Source organism: Cimex lectularius, unplaced genomic scaffold, assembly GCF_000648675.2.
Source record: "Cimex lectularius strain Harlan isolate CLEC.00 unplaced genomic scaffold, Clec_2.1 scaffold270, whole genome shotgun sequence".
Lineage (NCBI taxonomy): Eukaryota > Metazoa > Arthropoda > Insecta > Hemiptera > Cimicidae > Cimex > Cimex lectularius.
In genome coordinates, this window is record NW_019392790.1 from 63,835 (window position 1) to 85,346 (window position 21,512).

At 39.6% G+C, this 21,512-nt stretch overlaps 1 protein-coding gene across 3 annotated transcripts in view; it reads right to left on the reverse strand.

Annotated features, from left to right (window-relative positions):
• LOC106664124 (A disintegrin and metalloproteinase with thrombospondin motifs adt-2) overlaps positions 1 to 20,985 on the reverse strand; it is a 33,373-nt gene extending 12,388 nt beyond the window's left edge. Inside the window, exons 1-6 of one of the 3 annotated variants that reach the window (XR_002910482.1) lie at positions 20,521 to 20,985; positions 13,741 to 13,798; positions 13,419 to 13,672; positions 7,654 to 7,956; positions 4,917 to 5,178; positions 4,750 to 4,855 (exon numbers count right to left, since the gene is read on the reverse strand). Coding sequence is in view for 2 of the 3 variants with exons in the window: in XM_014389562.2 (XP_014245048.1) it covers positions 4,750 to 4,855; positions 4,917 to 5,178; positions 7,654 to 7,956; positions 13,419 to 13,672; positions 13,741 to 13,798; positions 20,521 to 20,574 (1,037 nt within the window). In the remaining variant the exon portion in view is untranslated. The remainder of the gene's footprint in view (positions 1 to 4,749; positions 4,856 to 4,916; positions 5,179 to 7,653; positions 7,957 to 13,418; positions 13,673 to 13,740; positions 13,799 to 20,520) is intronic. The other 2 variants (XM_024227878.1, XM_014389562.2) reach the window with 2 other exon arrangements.
• Between the last annotated feature and the right edge of the window lie 527 nt (positions 20,986 to 21,512).

Here is a 21,512-nt window from a genome sequence, read left to right on the forward strand (position 1 = left end):
GGCTACTCAATAGTCAGTCTGCAAGAATTGAAATCTTGAAAATCGAGTATTCCTTGACAAATTGGTGGAAGAGCCAGGTATTTGAAAGTAATATATGGTAAAAATAATGTAATATGGAGGTGTGATTTCCGGGAGAGTGGTTCCAGCCCAAGTTTGCAAGGGACATGGTTGATGGAAAGAAGTGCAGTATTTGAACCCAGTGGGTTTCATGTAAGCCTGCTATCCAAGAAGAACCCATGGTAGTGGAATGTTTGTTGATGGACCTAATTGTTCATCTGCACTGATGGGCAGGTTCTGAGTGTGAACGTCTTTTAATTTTCCTTAATGAGCCAGTGATTGCACCAATCTGTAATGTGGTGTTGTGGGTTGCTTCTGCTGCTCAGATAGGGTCGCGAAAGTTGTAATTTATGTGTATAGGGTGTAAACTGTGAAGAGGTTGGTCCTAGGATACTCCATAGCGGAACACCCTAATAGGCTTTGCCTTATAATTGTCAATTCTCACACTTGAGGAAGGACTTAAGAATAAAGTAGTAAGTGTTGAAGCAGGATACCCTTTAATTTGAAAAGACTGCATGACAGATGTAAAGATCTAAAACCAAATTGATAAGTGGTGATAGTGCTGAATATGCAAGTATTTTGAAGAAGTGGGGTTGGAAATTTTTTTTAGTAGAATTGTAAATCTTCGTTTTAAACAGTCAGGTTCTAGGCAAATGAATGCATAAATGCAACCCTTTTTTTAAGTGAAAAAGGGATGACAGGCTAATCGATTTTTTTAATCTTATGTTCAGACCTAGTAGCTAACAAGGAAGAAACGGTTGGCTGGCCGAGTACGAAAAGATGTGGAAAGAAAATTGAGAAATAAAACCGAGTGACGCGGATATGAGGACGCTTTGAATAAGAAGAGGGACAAAGATTTCCAAGGAGGTCATTGATGGAAAAGACCAATATCAATGCAAAGAAAAAAACGGTTCTTCCTTTTTATAAAATCATTGTCACCTACTCTAAGGGAAAACATCTTTTTTTATAAACTATCCGTTTTGTAATAACTTTCTTTAAATTAAACTTAAAGAAAAGTCGCATAGGCTTGACTAAAGGCGCATAAATCAGTCAGATAATATAATCAGGAACGTTTTTATGGGTCTATAATGTGTAATTATTCAATCAATCTTTGAGACAGACAAAGGAGAAAGAAGGAAGGCCTTAGAAAATCGATTCTCATGACAAAAGTGAGGCACACAATTCAACTTAGATAACCGAGGGGGGCTGATATTTGTCCCTTTTTTTCCATCCACTTTCGCTATTAACTCATATGATGACATGTGTACCATGACATGGATTTTGTCTATAAATACGCATCATAAAAGCCCTGTAATCGTGAAAGTACGGTGACTCCGAGGCAAAGATAATTTATGTATGCAACGTTACATAAAGTATTAATGCCCAATATACAAAAAGGAAATCAACTGTTCAAATTATAGAAGCATTTCAAGGAAGAACAGATAACAATTTGAAGTTGTCAATAGGAAGGGCGGGAAAAAAAACGTGGCGAGATGTCAAGGATAAGGACAGATGCCAAAGGTTCGAAACTGTCGAGGATAAGGAGAAACGAAAAAGTTTTGAGACTGTCGAGGATAAGGATAGGCTCAAAACGTGGCGAGCTGTCAAAAATGAGGGCAGTCGCCAAAGGTTCGAAACTGTCGAGGATAAGGCGAGACGCCAAAGGTTAAAACTATCGAGGGTATGGCGAAACTACAAAGGTTAAAACTGTCGAGGATAAGGAGAGACGCCAAAGGTTTGAAACTCTCGAGGAGAAGGACAAACACAAAACGTGGAGAGATGTGGAGGATAAGGGGAGAAGCCAAAGGTTAAAACTATCGAGGGTATGGCGAAACTATAAAGGTTAAAACTATCGAGAAAAAGGCGAGACGCCAAAGGTTTGAAACTGTCAAGGAGAAGGACAGGCAAAAAACGTGGCAAGCTGTCAAAGATGAGGGCAGTCGCCAGAGGTTCGAAACTGTCAAGGATAAGGAGAGCCGCCAAAGGTTTGAAACTCTCGAGGAGAAGGACAAACACAAAACGTGGAGAGATGTGGAGGATAAGGGGAGACGCCAAATGTTTGAAACTGTCAAGGAAAAGGACAGGCAAAACACGTGGCGAGCTGTCAAAGATGAGGGCAGTCGCCAGAGGTTCGAAAGTGTCGAGGAGAAGGACAGACACAAAACGTGGAGGATAAGGGGAGACGCCAAATGTTTGAAACTGTTGAGGAGAAGGACAGTCAATGGGAAATGCCAGGTCGGTGGTATATTGTTGACAGAATGATAGTTGAAGGGAAAAAGGGGAGGAAAATCGAGATGACTCGAAGTAAGCCAGCGCATTTCAAGGCGTGGAGATTATGCGGCCAATGTCTGTCAAGAGTAAGGAACCACCTTGAACATTTAAAGGTTCCATAACATCGTAAAAAGATCAGTTTGTTAAGTGAGTGATGGGTGTCAACATGTCTATTTTGAAACTGTGGGGAGACCCAGGAACTCGCAGAGCGATCGTCATATCTCATCATGCATGACACCATTTCCATTATGTGAGATTAATTGAACCAACTTTGGTGGCGCATTGTATATACGTTCTCTTGGCTTTACCGTAGAAACAGTTTCCCAGAGTGAACACCCAGAAAGGTTGAAATCGCGATCTTCAGATCGGTTTATCTTCCGCTTCCACCGGCCTCAGATTAACTCCGGGAGATAAAAAGAGGTTGGAGACCTCGGCCCATTGTTCTTTGCTAACAGAAAATTAATGGAAATTGCTCGAATAAGCAAATAAAAGTTTCTCCCTTCGTGTTACTTAATGGATTTCCCATGGCATCCTTGGCGAACTTACATTTATTTAAAATTCCAACTACACAAGAAGAATACTATGGGGAGAATTTTTATGGTTTCTGTCAAACGATAAACCAAATTTTATTAATGATATATATTGCAAAAAAAATTGTACCTCGTTCATTCAACAGTTTTTCCTTGTATCTCTTTGCTTAAGTTAGGACGTTTCGTTTCGAGCTTTTTTCCTGTATCGTGTCCCATGTATAATATAAATGTAATTACTGTTTCGGATGATGATTCTTCTGTGGGCAGTTTATCTTCTAATAAGATCGCGTTCTGTAGATTTAATGACTTGTAATAATATGAAGGTTTTACTTCTATGAACTGCGTCTTATAGCCATTTTTTCCGTCTCTCACTTTCTCTCTCTCTCTCTCTCTCTCTCTCTCACTCTCCATCTCTCTCTCTCACTCACTTACCCACTTACTCCCTCTCTTTTTCTCTTTCTTTCTTTCACTCACTCTCTTCTCTATCTCTCGCTCTTTCTCTCTCTGTCTTTCTTTCACTCATCTCTCCTCTCTTTCTCTCTTTCTCTCTCTCTCTCTCTCTCTCTCTCTCTCTCACCCTCACTCACTCACTCACTTACCCACTTACTCCCTCTCTTTTTCTCTTTCTTTCTTTCACTCACTCTCTTCTCTCTCTCTTGCTCTTTCTCTCTCTGTCTTTCTTTCACTCATCTCTCCTCTCTCTCTCTCTCTCTCTCTTCTTTCTGTCGTCTCTCACTGTCTGTCTCTCTCACTCTCTCTCTTTCTTTAACTCATTCTCACCTCTCTCCCTCACTCTCTCTTTCTTTCACTCGCTCACTGTCTGTCTCTCTCCCTCTCTCTCTTTCTTTAACTCATTCTCACCTCTCTCCCTCACTCTCTCTTTCTTTTACTCGCTCACTTACCCAGTTACTCTCTCTCTCTCTCTCTCTCTCTTTCTCCTTCTTTCACTCACTCTCTTCTCTCACTTTCTTTCTTTCACTCATTCTCTCCTCTCTTTCCCTCACTCTCTCTTTCTTTCACTCACTCACTTACCCACTTACTCACTCTCTCTCTCTCTCTTTCTTACTTTCGCTCACTCACTTACTCACTTTCCCTCTCTCTCTCTTTATCTCTTTCTTTCTTTCACTCACTCTCTTCTCTCACTTTCTTTCTTTCATTCACTCTCTCCTATCAGACACAGTTTAGGCACTTCAGTGGTGGGCATTTAGCACAATTTGCTCACACACAGGGCTCAATTGACCAGAAAGAGGTATGCTACATGGAAGTACACCACCCAACAGACCTAAAGTGGAAATTTCTCAATTAAATATTGTAAAGCGATGTCTTGTTAGTGTTGACTGGATGAAACACCTGACCAACCGGTGAAGAAACGCATCTGACAAAACATTAGGTAGGATGGACATTCCAGGATATGATAGGATAGAGAGATGTGTCCGAGGTGATAGAGGTGTAGTTCGTAACCTGCAAGCGATTGGTGCTTAAAACTGTCGATAGGTCCGGATTGTAAATATGATTTGAAAAGACTTGTTTAAGAAGGTAATAATGAATCAATCAACTTGCTTTTATATCGCTATGGATTGCTAGTATGTGACTAAAATTCTCTTAAGCTAGAAATGTTTGAATCCTCCGGCATTCCTTTAACAGAGGATTATGGTTTCTATGTTGGAATTTAGGTGCTAAGAAGAACAGTTGAGTTAAATTCGTGGTTTTTAACTAACGATGAGAGATGAGAATAAACTGAGTTTAGAGTTGATTTTAGTAACCACAGCAGTTTTTGCCCAAATGAGCATTATAGTTGCACTAACCGTGCCATATGGCCAATAAATATATTTTTATTCGTCTTATTTTATGAAATGGTGAAAGAAAAAAGTTACTTGCTTGCTATACTGACTTGTGGCCGATCTCATGAGCGACGACGTACACGCTTTCGAAGTGGCGACCTTCGTTGACGGTACAGCTGCTCGTTGGGTTGCACATGCCTGCGACCGGTGCCAACCCTGGTCAAAATCACCTCAGTGGTCAGACGAGCCGGTTTGACAATTGGGAAATAACACTCACCAACGACTTGTTTGCTGATCTTTCCGTTTTTGCTTAGGACGTAGAGGTCGAGGCCGGTGAGGATGAGAGCGTGGTCCCAATGAAGTGGGTCGGAATCGTTCGGAGGGTTCTCGTCCCTTTGCCAGCTGCAGAAGTTGCTGAGAAACCTGTCGATGTCCTCGGAACGGTGCAGAGCCGGTGGGTCCGAGTGGAGGATTTCGAGCCTTTTCATCACGAAAGAAACGGGCCGCCCGAGGGACGGATCGTGATACAAAAGCTGGACCTGGAATCACAAATTGTTTCCTCAACCCCACTGCAGCCGCAAGATGAAGACCTCTTGCGCTAGGATCAAAGTATCTTAAACAACGTAATATAAATTTTCTTTGAGAGATTTCATCTTGAGGTCTACGGGGTGGACCTATAACTTGGCCGTTTCCGGTCTGGTTCGCCAGTCCTCGCTGTCTTGTTCTGCAAGACGCCTTTCGGCATTTAACCATCTTCAATGGGTAAGAAAGTTTAGTGTTTTGGACATCGTTCGCATTTGACCCCGTATACATCAGTGCAAAGAGTGTCTTGCCTCACCCTGCCTATGCCTACAAACACTGATCAAATACCGAAGATGATGAAAACAGTAAAAACAAGACATGGTTTTAAGAGCAATTGTTATTGAAGTATTGCCTCTTCATATCTGTAGAGTGGTGTACCCGTATATTGGTGGTTTCTGTTCAATTTAGTCAGGGATACAAGCAGGGCGAAACAGGTCTCCTTAATCATTAAGTTCGACAGACTATTGGCCAAAAAATCCTGTAGTTTGGGCCGTTTTCTATCATGTTATCCTGCCTTGGTTTGACGGATGCGTTTAAGCCTTTTACAATCTTGTTCAGGGTTTTAAGCAGGTGAGGCAAGACTCTTTCCGATTCGAAGATTCGAATTGTGTCAAGTGCCACATATAATCAGAAACGACTAAATTATCACTGTTTTGGGTAACTGTGTAATTAAGGTGAGGACGATACTTATTGAGCACTGCTCATAATTCGCATTTAAGGTTGTTCACATAACTGCAAAGAATCGGTGACTTGCCTGGCCTTGCTCATAACCCTGAACAACCGCGGAAACAAGTCATGGCTTTAACAGCAAGTGCAACTGAGATATTTCCTCTTCAGGTTTGTAGGCTGGTGTGCTTGTAACATGGACGATTCTGGCCAATTTAGTAAAGGCTATAAGCAGGGAAAGGCAAGTTTCCTTAATTATTAAGTTCGACCGTTTATTGTCAAAAATCCTGTAGTTTAGTCATTTTAGTCTGTCTGTTTGTTCTGCAGATGCGTGTCAGCCTTGGGCAGACTTAACTGGTTGTTCAGGGTTATAAGCAGAGAGAGGCAAGAACCTATTTATGTAAAATGTGTCAAAGGCCCACTACTGAAGATGGCGATAAGGAGAAACGCTCTAACAAACTCCTCGTGGCATTTCGCCATCTTCATTGGTGGTTCAGGATATAAACCAGGAGGGAAGACGCCTTCCATTTAATCAAACGCCCCCAGCGAGGAGAGATAAACTATATAATCAAAAACGACGCAACTATTAGTGTTTTGGCTAAAAATATAAGAAGGTTTGCAAAGAGACGGTGTTTTGCCTCACCCTGCTTATATCCCTGATCAACCACTGAAGATAGTACAAACAACTTACACAGGAAATGGTTTTACAGCATTTGATTGAGAAATTGCCTCTTCAGGTATGTGGGCTGGTGTAGCCTGGTCCTTTCGAGTCAATTTAGTGAGGTTTATAAGCAGGGTGAGGCAAGGCTCCTTTCATTTGTGTGAATCAAATGCCCACTAGATGTCAGACCGCTTGTGGCGTTTCGCCATTTTCACTGGTGGTTCAAAATATAAACAGGGGTGAGGCAAGACTACATCCAATTGAAACGTTCACTACTGGAGATGGCGGAAGGAGGAAATAGATCTGCCAAATCAGAGCAGCGAGGAGAGATAGACCACATTATGAAGAAGAAACGTCTTATCTCACTACCCGATCAACCAGTGAAGTTGGCAAAAACAACTAAAACAGACCATAATTTTACAATATTTAGTTGAGAAATTGCCTCTTCAGGTATGTAGAATGTTGTACCTGTGTAGGTTGTTCTAGTCATGGGTTTTAACAAGGTGAGCCAAGACGCTTCAGAACAAAACAGCGCCAGGCCAAAACGAGTAAGCTAACAATTTTTTTTGTTGCTAAAAACTGGATCTACATTGTACAAGAGACCAACAGCGTGTATACACGGACCATAGGTGACCAAAACGCTCTAAGCTCTACATTACACACTTATGCTCAGTCAAATTGTTATTGAAATGCGAGCTTCAATTTTTGAGATATACTTTTTATACATTCGCTCCATAACTTTGCTCAGTTCACTGCGCTCAAATTAGGAACAGTCTCAACCGTTACTTTTCACACATGCCTAGCGCGACATCTGATAATGAGATGCCCTTTTGTCTTTAACCAGGCAGCTGGAAAAACATAAATACACGCTATGAAACATTACGTTTACAGGATGCTACCATTTTTTCCTTTCCTTCCGCATCAGATTGCACTGAATTTTTTTTTTTTAATTTTGCAATAAATAATATTAATAGATAAATATAAGGCAAGTAGTGATTCCTGTCTTATAAATGTATAAATTAGCATGGCAAAAATGTATTTAGAGCTACATTCATTGTTCTCATATTCTCGGATCAAAAATATAATAACGTAATTGTTGGCTTACAGCGTTGACCATAGTGAGGACGAAAGTGACTAACTGTTGGTCCGTATTCTTTGGAAAATTGGTCGTCATGTGTCGATAGAGATCGCGATCAACGAAAACCGCCGTTTCGACGTGAACCGGTGGCAGGAGGTGACGTCCGCTCTGCCCCCTAGAAAGTTCGTCGTTCGTTTTAATGTTCAACCCTCTGCCGGTGGACCTCTTGACGACCAGATGGGGAATCCAGTTGCCACGACGCCTGTACACCGTCTCCGGGATCGGGTTGATGGCGTAAAAATGACCTCCGCCGGATGAGACGATGCCACTCTGGAAAAAAAACGACGTAATTCTAGAAACATCCTAAATTATATGGCTAAATCGTTATTTCACGGGTTTAAACACAAAAAAACGTAGAAATGACCGAAACAAATCACAACGAGGATAGGCGGACCGAGTCAGGTCTAGTATTCAAAATAGGAGAATTTAAACAGACCAATTAGCCTTAACACAATAGTTATTATTTGGTAAGCCACTATGAAGATATCGCCTAAACAGTCAAATCAAAACAAAGCTCGCGCTTCGCATTCGAATTCTCGGCTGCCATAATCGTAACACTAATTCTACACAACCTAACCTAATCTATAATAATACCTAGAGAGCGAACACGGAATCCCCAGACAAGAATGAGAGATAACAATTTAACAGAAGAATTGGATAACTATGATGACTTCAAAGACCGTCAACACTAAACTAACCTTATAGAAAATTTTTCTGCGACAACTTTGGCATACAGAGTGGAACTGTTGGATTCTGCCAAGCCATCCAACATCCGGCGGATCCAAACCTTCAGATCAAAGACCTCACACAAATCATCAAAGCTCCTCCTACGTCACTAGCCTCACTATCCATGACTTCAAATCCCTGATCCCTTCCGGATTCCCAAAGTTTCACACCAACTTCTCGATCCATCCTAACCCTACTGCTCGAGCATTCTCTACACATTCCCATCCCGAGAACCCGCCTCTAGACCTCCTTGCCCCTTAATCCCTCACACTAAGTACTAGCATTCGCCGGTTTCTCATGGCAAGTCCTCCGTTCGTGTGAAAAAAACCACTGTGAACACATTTATAATATGTACAAATATCTATAGGCTACGAAAAACTTAATTAAAAAATCTTTCCGAAAGATTGGGCATTAAAATGATAAAAACCTATCTAACCATAACCTAACCTGTCTAAAAGTCCTAACCTTACCTATCTTAACCTAACCTAACGCTAAGTGTAGCATTACTGCGCTGAGGAAAATTTAACAAAACTTAACCCGACCTAACATAACCCGTACTTAATTGTTACGCTAACCCCAAACCTAAAACTGGAAATATGCGCCCTTAGTGGAGCATTACGTGCTAAAAAAAATTTAACAAACCCTAACCCTACCTAACCTAATCTATCCTAACTTAACCTTAATCTTAAAGTGAAAAAATATACCCTTAATGCATGGTTAATTTACTGAGGAAAAACCTAACCTAGCCTTAACTCTAAATCTGGAAATATCCGCCCTTAGTGCACGGTTACTGTATTGAGAAAATGTATACACAAATTAACGCTATTTTACCTAACCCTTTGTTAACTCTTACCCTAACCCTAAATTTAAACTGGAAATATGCGCCCTTAGTGCAGAATTGCTGAATTGATGAAAATTTAACAAAACCCCCCTGGCTCAATGGAAACATAATCTTGGATGCAAAAAAACTCATGGAATGAGATTGTAGCAGCAACAGTAATGTTCTAATATTTATGAGAAGAAGGATTGAGTCGATTGCACTGAACTAACGACTAGGAAAGTACGATAAGCCAGAAGGTTCCTGTGCCTGGGAGCACAATCCTCGCTTCCTGGTATCCATCGTAACCATATTGAATACAAGCAAGATTAGTAAACTATTTCATCTAAACAACCCTCAGGGCGAGGAACGATGCGAAGATAATCGCTTTAACCTCGGCGGCAGTTATTGACAAAATTAGTGGAATCAATCGTTCAAAAGAAACTACGCGTTGAAAATTGGTGTGAATAGAGACGATTTTCGTCCTGATTTTTTTTTTCTCTCAGTTTAAGCAACGAGATTAGACCTTTTTATACGAAGAGTGTAGGGCACGGTAGAACTAGGCTACTTGGACATTGTCATCGGGAAAGTCGATCTTTTACTTTTCAAAGCTTCCGAATACACCGACTTATGGGTCATCGGCTTTCTTCGATCCGAACCTTCCGCAATTAATACGGGTTTTGAACCTAGAATTTAGAATAAACGACCAGTAAAACAAATTCCGCAAGATTCCCTACACGCTTTACTTCTACTTTTCTATAACTAAACTTTAGGAAAAACGACTTTGTCAAAAATATACTGCCGCAGTAGACTGCAGTGAGGTGGTTTGGACTATTCATAACACTGCAAAGTCGCTCCCTTTCAGGAAACTTCCAGTGGACAGTAAGCCAAGTTATATCGCCTCAAGTTAGGAGAACTGAAATGGGCATTTGGGTTCGTTAGACGCGGCAAGCAAAAATCCAATCCAAATGATAAAAGATAAACCAAAACGAAACCTGGAAATATACGCCCTTACTGTGCTGAAGAAAATTTAAAAAACTTAAACCTGGGCATATAAGCCCGTAGAGTTAAGATATTACTGAAGGGAAAAACCTTAACCTGAACCTAACCTAACTAGCCTAGCCCTATCGCTAAACTTGGAAATGTAAGCTAGGGTTATCGTGCAAACGCCAATTAAACAACCGTAAACACTACAGGTCAAACCTTACACTCCTTAACTCAACATAACCTAACCATTCCAACCTAACCTAACTCTCTCTCCAACTCTACATAACTCAACTATTCGTAACCTTACTATTTTTATCCTTACCTAACCCGCCCCTAACTTTAACCATACCAAACCTAACACTAAACCAGAGCAAATACGCCCTTAGTGCAGGGTTACTTTATTGAAGAAAATGTAAGAAAAACCCCAACCCTACCTAACTTAATATTTATTTCCCTGTCAGGGACACTAACCCTAAATAACCTTACCATTCATAACCTAACTTAACCCTCTCCCTAACTATACATAACCTAACCATTTTTAACCTAAGGAAGAAAACCCGCGGAGAAAAAATAAGTTCCCCCTGTCTATTCCAGCTCAAAAATGTTTATTCGATCCGTTGCTGCGTGATATTGCATATATTTACAACAAATGTAAAAAAACATATTCAAAAATAGCCCTACTAACCTATCCTAACCCTACATGGTCTAACTATTCATAACCTTCTTTGACCATCTCTAAACCCCCCCCCCCCAACTAACTTAACCCTAAAGTCGAACATATAGGCCTTTGGTGCAGAGTCGCTTTAGTGAAGAAATTGTAAGAAAAACCCCAACGCTACGTAACTTAATAATTCCTTGTCCCTAACCCTGACTCTACATAACCTAACTATTTCTAACCTAACTCTCTCTCTCTCTCTCTCTAACTCTACATAACCTAACCTAACCCTTTCCCTAAATCTACGTAACATAACTATTTCTAAACCAATTTAAACCTTACTCTAACTCTTCATAACCTAATCTCTTTTAGCCTAAATCACTCTACCTAACCTAACCCATTCTTAACCTTTACACTACCTCAAAACCTAAATCTGGAAATAACCGCCCTCAGTATAGGGTTGCTTAACACTAACCTAACCCTAAACCGAATATTAACCCTCCCCCTCCCCCTACTAAACCGAACCATTCCTAACCCATGCCCACGAAATCGATGAACCGAAAATGGTCCCGCAAAAATTGTGTATCAGCCAAAAAACATACCGTTGTTTAAAACAATCCGTAATAAAATTGTAATCGAACTTCCATTTCCTCCAACCCGTAGTCCGGGAACTCGAGCTTTCAGATCGCCGCTTCCGAGCAATGGATGGTCGCTTAAGGGAAACACGCTTCGTATACTGAATAATGGAAAAATTTAGGGGAATTCATTGTTTCAATCAAAATTCTAGAATCGGTACGAGAATGGAGCAGATAGACGGTCCATCGAGCACGAAGGCCAATGAATTTGTTGAATTTATTCTAATTTGAGTCTTTATGACTATGACTATCCAACCCACAGCCCATTTATAAAAATGTATGTTTTAAGAGAAATTTCCAAGTTTCTGAGGGTGAGAGAATTGCATAACGTTAACTACAAAACTGTAGCACTATCTTATATCAGCTGGCGAAACTGGATAAAATTTTCCATCTTAATTGGTTCCAGTCTGAACTGAAATTGAGCTAATTGTTTTCTTCTCCTTGGCTCTTTTCCCGTTAGCATTTTGTAAAGGTCATACCTAAGTACAAGCCTAATCATCATGCCAGCAAACCTTGGTGTCCTTATCCGCCACTCATCGTTAGCTCAGTTGTATTATTCACAATTCATAGTTAATGAACTACCTATTAACTTACGGAAGTCTAATTGTAATCCGGCTTATGTAATACGTCGCAAAGTTTTCTTTTTGTGAACATCTTTTGAAATAAGTTGTAGAATATAAAAAACAACGCGTTGGTGATATTTTGAACCCGTATGAACCGTAGCAGCGGAAAACGGCGTAGCAATAGTGCTAATAGTGGGAAAACTTGCGAGGGGTGCTGAACAGTCAGCGTAAAACCACGAATATAATTTCTTTTAAAATTTTTCTTGCTTTATTCGTTTGTTTGTTTTTTCTATCGTTTGACTGTTTAGCCGTCGGCCGTAGTCACAACCTTTTCCTTGTTTGTTTGTATTTTTGTTCGTTCCTTCGACTCTCTGTCTGTCCTGTTGTTCTTTTGATCCTCTGAATACAAACTGTTGAGGGGAAAAAACTTTTTTTTGCTGATAACTTTGAAAGGACTCCACTGACCCGCAGGAAACTTTAGAAGGGTTTAAAACCGTATAAACTACGCGTTCCTCTGTAAACGCATTAGAACAGAAGATTAAAAAATAACACAATTGAGGAGTAATTAATTAATGTTTATCTTTCTTAATGAGATAAATATTATTATTGAAATGCCCTGGAAAAAGAGAAATTCAGGTTTTCGACGGTCGTAAGAACGTTGAATTTGGACAAAATCCAAGGGACTTATAAATTTTTTGATTGGAACAGGATATCAGCGGAGAAAAAATAAATTGTTCTTCCTGGCTAATCCAGCCCAAAAATGTTGATGCAATTTTGCAAACTTGTTCTTAACCTGCGTAAAAAACCTCTTATCCTAACCTGAAATACATCTAAATCAAAGGAAGAAAAAAAGATAACCCTACTAACCTATCCTAACCCGTCCCTAACCCTATATAACATAAATATTCCTAACCTTCCATGAACCCCATCCTTAACCCTATCCTCCTCTAACCTTAACTCTACCTAACTTAACCCTAAACCAGAAAACATACACCCTACCTACCTTGATATGTCCCGTCCTTTAACCCAACTGTACACATCCTAACCATTCCTAACCCTCTCTCTAACTCTACATAAAATAACAATTCCTGGCCTAATCTCAGCCAACCCATGCGCACTCATCGGTAACGCGAAATCGAAATTATTTAAAATAGTTGTTTTTCTACGGCTTCTAAGGCCTATTGGTATTAACGCTCGGATAAGCGTCTAATCAAGTATCACCAAGAAAAGTTTCATTAGACTCGTTGATCCCACGCCTGTAGTTGGTGCAACTTGTGAGTTGAAATTGGAAGACTACAGCATCTAAAGTAGGATTTTTTCTAAAATTTAATTGTTTCATTTGATCTTACCATTCCGTCGCATATATTAAGAGCGGCTTTATATTGTTCGGTGCTCTTGTAGAAGCAAGAGGGCCTGACCAGTCCTAGGGGCAAGAGTTCGCTGTGGTTCTGGTTTCTCGAAATCAGGACAAAGTGCGGATCCAAAATCGGCGTATTCGGTTCCAGTTTCAGTTTCATCTCTTCTCCGTGAGTCTGGATGAACAGCTCGTCGGAACCTTTCGCCCCTTCGTGCCACACTATTTCGACCCCGTCCGACGGCAGCTCTGTAAGCCAGAGTTTCCACAATTTCCCTTCTATACAGCGAAGTCAATAAATCTAACACAATACTCACTGTTTCTTCCGAAGAAATTTATCCAGTCTGAACTGCCTGTGGCCTTTTTGGGATTCTTCTGAAACAGAAAACGACCCCGGTTGAGCGTGAAGACTTTGAGATGTCATTTTACAATCAGGAGGATTTTTAACGGTAGTCCCAGTATCGTTGCGAAACGGACCGTTAAAGCAATCTTCCTTTTAAGTAGACGCTGTCGGAAGTTGACCACATACATGGACCTCTGAAAAACGCCGATTTGTTTGCTCGGCTACGGTTAATGACTCGTTTCCGATCCATCTTAATGTAGCCGCCGGCTGAAGACAAACACAAAACCGAACTTTTTTCTCTTTTTCTTGATTTTGATTTATTCTTCCACAATTATTACTGTTAGAACAAATGTGGAATCATAAAATCAATGGTTTATTAATTGGCTGAAAAGTGCCAAGAGTTAAGGGTGATACCGTCGGAATCTGTCTTTTTCAAATTCAACCAAAATCGAGTGGACCAGAGAATTTTTTTTCCCACATTTGTTAGAACTTAATATGTAAAGAGATTTTTTAAATTAAATATTATAGAGTGTCTTTTATTTTCTCTCATAATGCCTTTGTGCAGAGATTCAATTTTTATTGTGGGAAAGACTAGCACAGATGTTTTTGGTTATGTCCTTTGAATTTCCCAGGGTAGCCCAAAATTTAAAAAAATCCCTCCTCCCTCCAATATCTAGATCATGCAGGACATCGGAGTACGTTGATTTGTTACGGGCTACGAGAATATCATATTTATCAAGGTACAAAATACGGTCAACATTCTGAGAACAATAGAAGCCGGAAGCTTCCTCCCACCATCGTCCTTATTACATTATCTTTATTTCCATATTTTCATTTATGCAGTGTATCCGCACCAGAAAGCTCCCCGACGGGGTCTTTCATCAGTGCCGTCGTGCAAAGAGAGGCGTTTTACGTCCTGTTTACATTTCAATTGTCGGTTTTGACTGAATTTATTTATTTGCGATTTCCTAATTAGCACGCAGGACGTTTAATAAGTTGCATAATTCTATGGTCACGCACTGATTGAATCATGAATGAAAATATATGGAATATATGAAAATAACAGCTGCAATCGTAGACCAAATTGATCACCGATGATGAAATACTAAAATCATCAATATTGATAAAAAATGGCAACGCACACCAGTTCCGATCATATGTATGTCCATTTGACACAATACAGAAAAAGGAATCTTGCCTCACCCTGCTTATATCCCTGTCCATATCGCCAACTGTAGGGAAATGTCAAAAGGAACCGCTAGATCGACCTAGTCCGCTGTTTGGTCTGTCAGACATGTTTTGGTATCTCACCATGATAACTTCATCAGTTGGTCTGGGTCTGACCAACCGACGAAGCGATCTCCCTGAAGACCTCTCTGCAGTGTTTCAACTAAAAAAGGGATCTAACATTTCTTACATTTCATCTGCAAATAACGGAAATCAACTTTGACTTTTCAACAAATTACAGACCAAAAAAATAGCATTCGTTTGAAAGTTACTAAGCTTCGAAGTGTTACATGTTATTTATACTTAGCAATTGGGTCGATTCACATAAATGAAAAGAATCTTGACTCACCCTGCTTATAATCCAGTACCACCAGTTTAGACTGCAATAGGTATCAAGACCAGAATGATCGGGAAAACCCAATGACTGCGGGACGACAAACTTATTTTTTTCCGATCTACTGGTCTACCTTGTCTAACGGTTTTAACTTTTTCCAATAGATGGAGGTATGGTCAAGGGTATAAGCAGGGTGAGGCAAGATTACTTCCATTTGTATTGTGCCAAATGCTCGATAAAGTTGGCGACTTACAGAAACATAAGTAACAGTCGTCACCGCGAGTCTAGGTAGTTCAAAATGATCGGAATCTACCAGACCATTTGCTGTTTTTTCAAAAATTTCTGTTTGACGGCAGCCGGGGGATAAACTTGTAGGTTCTGGTCATCCTGGTCCAACTAGCCTCGCTGTTTTGGCATTTCAGACCCCTTTTTGCCAATGTCAAATACCCACTAATGAAAACAGCGAAAAAGGGAAACAAGTCTGATAGGCCAAAACCAGCAAGGACAGGCGGACAAAATGGCCAAAAAAATAAAAATTAAAAAATAAAAATTTTCCTGATAAAAAAAAAATATCCTGACCAAACTAGAAAAGATTTCTGTCCCAGAAAGACAAAATGAATCCTCACCTTCCTTATAATCCTGATCATCTCGCTAACTGAAGGCAAGTAATAAAAAGGAGTCTGGCAGACAGCTAGACAAGGCAGACGAGGATGATCCGAAACCACAATTTCACCGTCCCACAAGCTTCAACGAGAAATTTCACAAAACAACAAATAGTTTGATCGGTTCCGATCATATTCTGGTATGTCCGTCATGTTTAGGCCAGTCAGAAGTAAGCTCACCCTGCTTATATCTCTGAATAAATCACCAATTATAGACATGTCAAAAGGGGCTTGACAGACAGCGAGACATGAGGACCAGGATGATCTTATAAATAGTTCGGTCGTTGAAAACTACAGGTTCATCGCCCTGCAGCCTTCAAAGAGAAATTACACAGAACAACAAATAGATTGGTTGTTTCAAATCAAATTCTGGTATATCTAGTCTCGATGTTTGGTCTGTTATACGCGTTTCACCTTTTTGCCATCTTCAGCAGTGGGCATTTGACACTATGCACACAAATGGAAGGAATCTAACCTCGCCCTGCTTATGTCCAAGCCAACCGATAAAGCTACCATGGTGTGATGCCGAAACACGTCTGGAAGGCCAAACAGCGTGAATAGGCCGAACTAACGGCTTCTTTTGATATTTCCCTACATTTGGCGATATGATCAGTATGTAAGCCGAGTAAGGCAAGATTCCTTTCTGAGTATTGTGCCCAATGCCCACTGTTGACCGTTCATGATGGACATACATATGATGGGAAATGGCGTTGCCATGAGATGTTTCGCCTAAAAAAGTAAACCATCCCTATCTAACCCTAGCCTAACTTAACATAACCCTACCTAACCTAACCATTCCTAACCTATCCCAAACCAACCTAACTAACCTTCCCTGACTCCACCTAACTTAACCTAATCCAACCCACGCACACTCCCTGGTAACGAGAAAATTTCGTGTGTGCAGTCCCAAAAACATAACAATTTACTTTTGAAAATTTCAAAATTTTCAAAAGTAAATTGTTATTTTAAACGGTAGGCCAATTGTAAAGTAAACAATAAAACAAACCATTGTCGCACTACGGACATACAATTTATCGGTCAAAGTAAAACACTTTTGCCAAATACATCTACCCATTCGAAATATCAGTTTAATCTTAGAAGTAAAACTATTCTATTCGATCTGCCTTTGCCTAGCCTGCTTAAAAAGTAAAAAAGTAAAACCTTGCTGTTATATTTATAGGATAAAGTTGTTTTATAATAAAAATAATTTGTAATTTAAGGTAGATGTGAGTGAATAGCCCCCTAATAAGGCTTTAATCTTAGAAGTAAAACTATTCTATTCGATCTGCCTTTGCCTAGCCTGCTTAAAAAGTAAAAAAGTAAAACCTTGCTGTTATATTTATAGGATAAAGTTGTTTTATAATAAAAATAATTTGTAATTTAAGGTAGATGTGAGTGAATAGCCCCCTAATAAGGCTTGTATAAGGTCAATATTTCCCCTGTTCACCCCCACAGTCTAATGTTCCATCGATCAATGATTATCTTACATAATCGTTCAATATTGTTGCAGTTTTCTCTCGGCTTGAAAGATCAAGATTGGCTGCATTCTAAGCGATGTTAGTCCTTTAGGGGATGATTTAGAAAAGGCAGTTAATGGTTATTGCCACCGGTTTCATCGTCACGATTTCTATCTGAATGTGTCGGTTGTTCACAAATATTCGGGATGTGATTCGCCTGTGCTAAGCAGTCTTAGTGATCGACAGACACAAGCCATAGAAAATTGGTTAAACTAGCTTTTACTATTTTGTTTTAAGTTCCTCGCGTCCAACAACCTGTATTAAATATACGGATGAACATTTCTGTATGCAGACTTCATCTTATAGTGGATGAACCTAAATCTCTCACTGATCTTTTCAATTCGTCCAAATATTTCAATAGTAATTAAATTTTACATTTTAAAACAAAACACGAACCAGACAGGGTCGACAATACTCTTACGGCAGAGAAACCTTGAAGGAAAAACAGGAGAGATTCCTTCCGCGTGGATCTTCCCAACCTGTCGGATCCTTAATTTACACTCGTTTAAGGACTGAAGGATCTTGATCAACAGTTTCGATAATCTAGCAAAAATGATAAGGCTAGAAACAGCGCCTTGAAACTTCGGCATATCCTTCGCAGGGCCTTATCGTTTCGGTATCACTCTTGGTCTTACTAAATGGAAATTATTTCAAGGGCGTTCATTTGTATGTTATTTTAATTGTCAATGCACCGTACGATCTTAGAAATTTATAGCATTAATGAAAACACGCCACTTAAATCAATCTATACGATTAAAATCATAACGAAACCTACAAATAAATAGACTATTTCAATAATTTTATCCGTATATTTAATTGAATATTACTTGAAAACCATGCTACTATGATTCTAATGTTTAAAACAAATTGATAAATAATAAAGTGAGGAGGAAACGCGTCAGAGTTTTGTTAGATTCCTTGTTGAGATTTATGGGGTGATGAACCTGAAGTTAGGTCATTTCCCATCATCCAGGTCTTTCTATTTCTGCCGTTGTGATCTGTCTGGGATCTTTAGGAATTCTGTCAGATCTAGGGGTGGGTCTGAACGAGACTGTAAAAGGCTGAAACACATCTGGCGACCAAGAATATGATCGGAAACGTCCAAACTACAGGACTTTTGTTAATAAACAGTCGAAATTAATGATCAAGGAGACTTGCCTCGCCCTGCTTATACCACTGATCAAAACACTTCTGAGGTTTTATCTGATAGACAAGTTTCACCTTTTTGACATCTTCACATGCCATCAAAGAACTCCGCCAGCAAAGACTTGAAGTATGCTCTCAATTTCTTAATTACACTTGCTGTAAAAGCCGTGTCCTGTTTTCGCAATATTAAAGGGTTGATCAGGTTATATGCAGGGTGAGCATATTTTCATTTATGTGAAATAATGCTCAATAGTGATGTTGGCTTAAAAAGGAAATGCGTCTGAGATTTAAGCAGACTGTTCTGCTCATCATTTGCATTTGAGGCAGTTCATATAAGTGCAAAGAGTCAGCGTCTTGCTTCGCGTTACCTATAATTGTGATCAACCACTGAACATGGTGAAACAACAAAAATCAGATATGATTTTGAGCAGGTGGTGTAATTGAGAGTTTTTCTTCAGGTTTATACGGTAGTTTGCCTGTAGCTTGGTTGTTTCTTGTAAATTTAGTCAGAGATATAAGCAGGGTAAGGCAAGTCACCTTTGACCTATGCGAACCGTGTGGAAGTACAACCACTTGAAAAACCAAAACACAATTTTACTGACCAAAATGGCCTCAACTGCGTCTCCACCGCAAAGATTTCAAGAGTAAATATTATTACAATTAATTAAGGTTTTTAATTGAGATGAAATTGGTCAAGCGGACCACGAAATTAGTGAATTTAGTAAATATTATTAATTTCACTAGTTTCGTGGTCCGCTTGACCAATTAATATCTTACAATTAATTAAGGTTTTCAGTTGAGATAAAAAAAGGTGGGAAGATTCAAAAGGTGTGGTTGAGATGGGAGGTTGGTGTCCGAGTGGATCGAGGTCACGATAGCTCAAGTGGTAGAGCAACGGCGTATCAAGGCGAAGATCGTGAGTTCGAATCCCGCTCGTGCCATTGACTTTTTTATCTCAACTGAAAACCTTAATTAATTGTAAGTAAATATTATAATTTTCATATAAACTTGTGCATGTACGATCGGCAAACGCGTTTGGCCCAATTGGACCAAAAGGCGCGTACCGTTTCGCTTTGTAATCACGGTGGAGCTTGAGAACATAGTAAGCGAACTAATTGTGTAAATCAGTGAAACGCCCCACAACGGTGTTAACTGAGGTATACCCTCGTTGTTACAAAACTGCCAGATAATCTTCAACGAAATCGCCTCATTTCCCGATATTCACGCGTTGCTTCGGCTTTACGCGAGAGTTGATCAGGGTTTTAAGCAGGGTGAGAGGCGAGACTCCTTCCATTCATACGAATCGGTTTTTCTGATGTGAAGATGGCGAAAAGACTAAACGCCTCTCACTTCAAGTCAAAATACTCTTCAAAATATGCTATCTACTTGAGTCGAATGCATTTGTTTCAAATTGTTTTGTTTTTGTTTTTTTCAGAGAAAATTACTACTGACAGTGAGACCATGCACTGCAGTCCATTTTGTACGATCTCAAAATATTTCCTTGTTTCAGAGCACAATTAGCACTAAAGCACAAACCATAATAAAAAAAGGTCTGGTCTAAAATTTGCATTTTCCTACTTTTCAGCGGTCACTTTAAAGTGCAAAATTCATCCAAGACTATTGACCCCATTGGAATATTATTTATTTACAATTATTAAACTTACAGACAAAATGAGATATCTATACGGTTGAAAAATTAGGCCGGTTAGGCTACTGAGAAGCACAAAAAGTGCATACAAATTGCCATCACAAATGCATTCGATATTTTTATAAGTAAAATTAAAATCAAAATGAAGACTTTTTTTTTAATCAGCTAGATTATAAAAAGAGTAAAGAATAAAATTAAAAATTGACGAGAGTGTACTTACTTGGGAAGTAGTCGTTTCGGCAAGAAATAAGAACACGTGTATAACTAATATCATGTTGCTTGACGAGTAGCATGGCTCAAAGTGCGGTCCAGCTCCAGGAGACTCCTGGATCCCCGCTCCGACCGAAATCCTTCCCACCTCCTCCACACTTTCTAATTTTTCATTTCCTTCTTACACATTCTGCATCATATAGATTATGGAAGCTGCAATAGATTTATATGTATCGTTTTTGTTTGTTTTTTTAAATCACATGTAGCAATTCCGCTTAATGAGGGACACGGTGTTCAAGAAGCAGCAGAAGCAATGACAGCGCGTGTTTGTAGGGTCGATATTCAACTTGTTGTTTGGTCGCTTAGCATACTGATTTATTTTGTTATTGGGTTCGTTTTAGCCTTCTACCATGGCTTGTTTATTATTGATTCTTTAGTCAAGAGTAAATCAACGATTAAGTCTGTAATACATGAGGACAGATCCTACTTGGGGTGTCACGCGCGAGGTTCCAGAAACATTTGACAATAAATTTTTCCATTAAGCCACCGCGGTAACCCCACATATTAACTAAAGATATGTTTTTGGGCTAGTCGCACAATTTTTTTTCGTTTTTTCGTTGATATATCGATACCAAGGAGTGCTGGGTTTAGGACTGGTTAGATAGTGTAGTGATAGTCTGAACGGGATTAGATTAGGTTTGATTAGGCTTGGTCAGGACTGGTTAAATAATGAAGTGTTAGGAACGGGGTTGGGTTAGGTTTGGTTAGGACTGGTTAGAACGGCAGCGTTAGAGAGTGGGTTAGATTAGGTTAGGTTATGTTAGGCTAGGATTGGTTAGATTATGTAGTGCTAAGAACGGGGGTTAGGCTAGTTAAGTCTGTTTAGATTATGTAGGGTCGAGTACTAGTTAGGTTAGTATCCTGCATCAGTGGGAAACTCCTACACTACATTTTTTGTGCTGGACACACAATTTATTTCGAGATCAAGATTCATACCAAGGA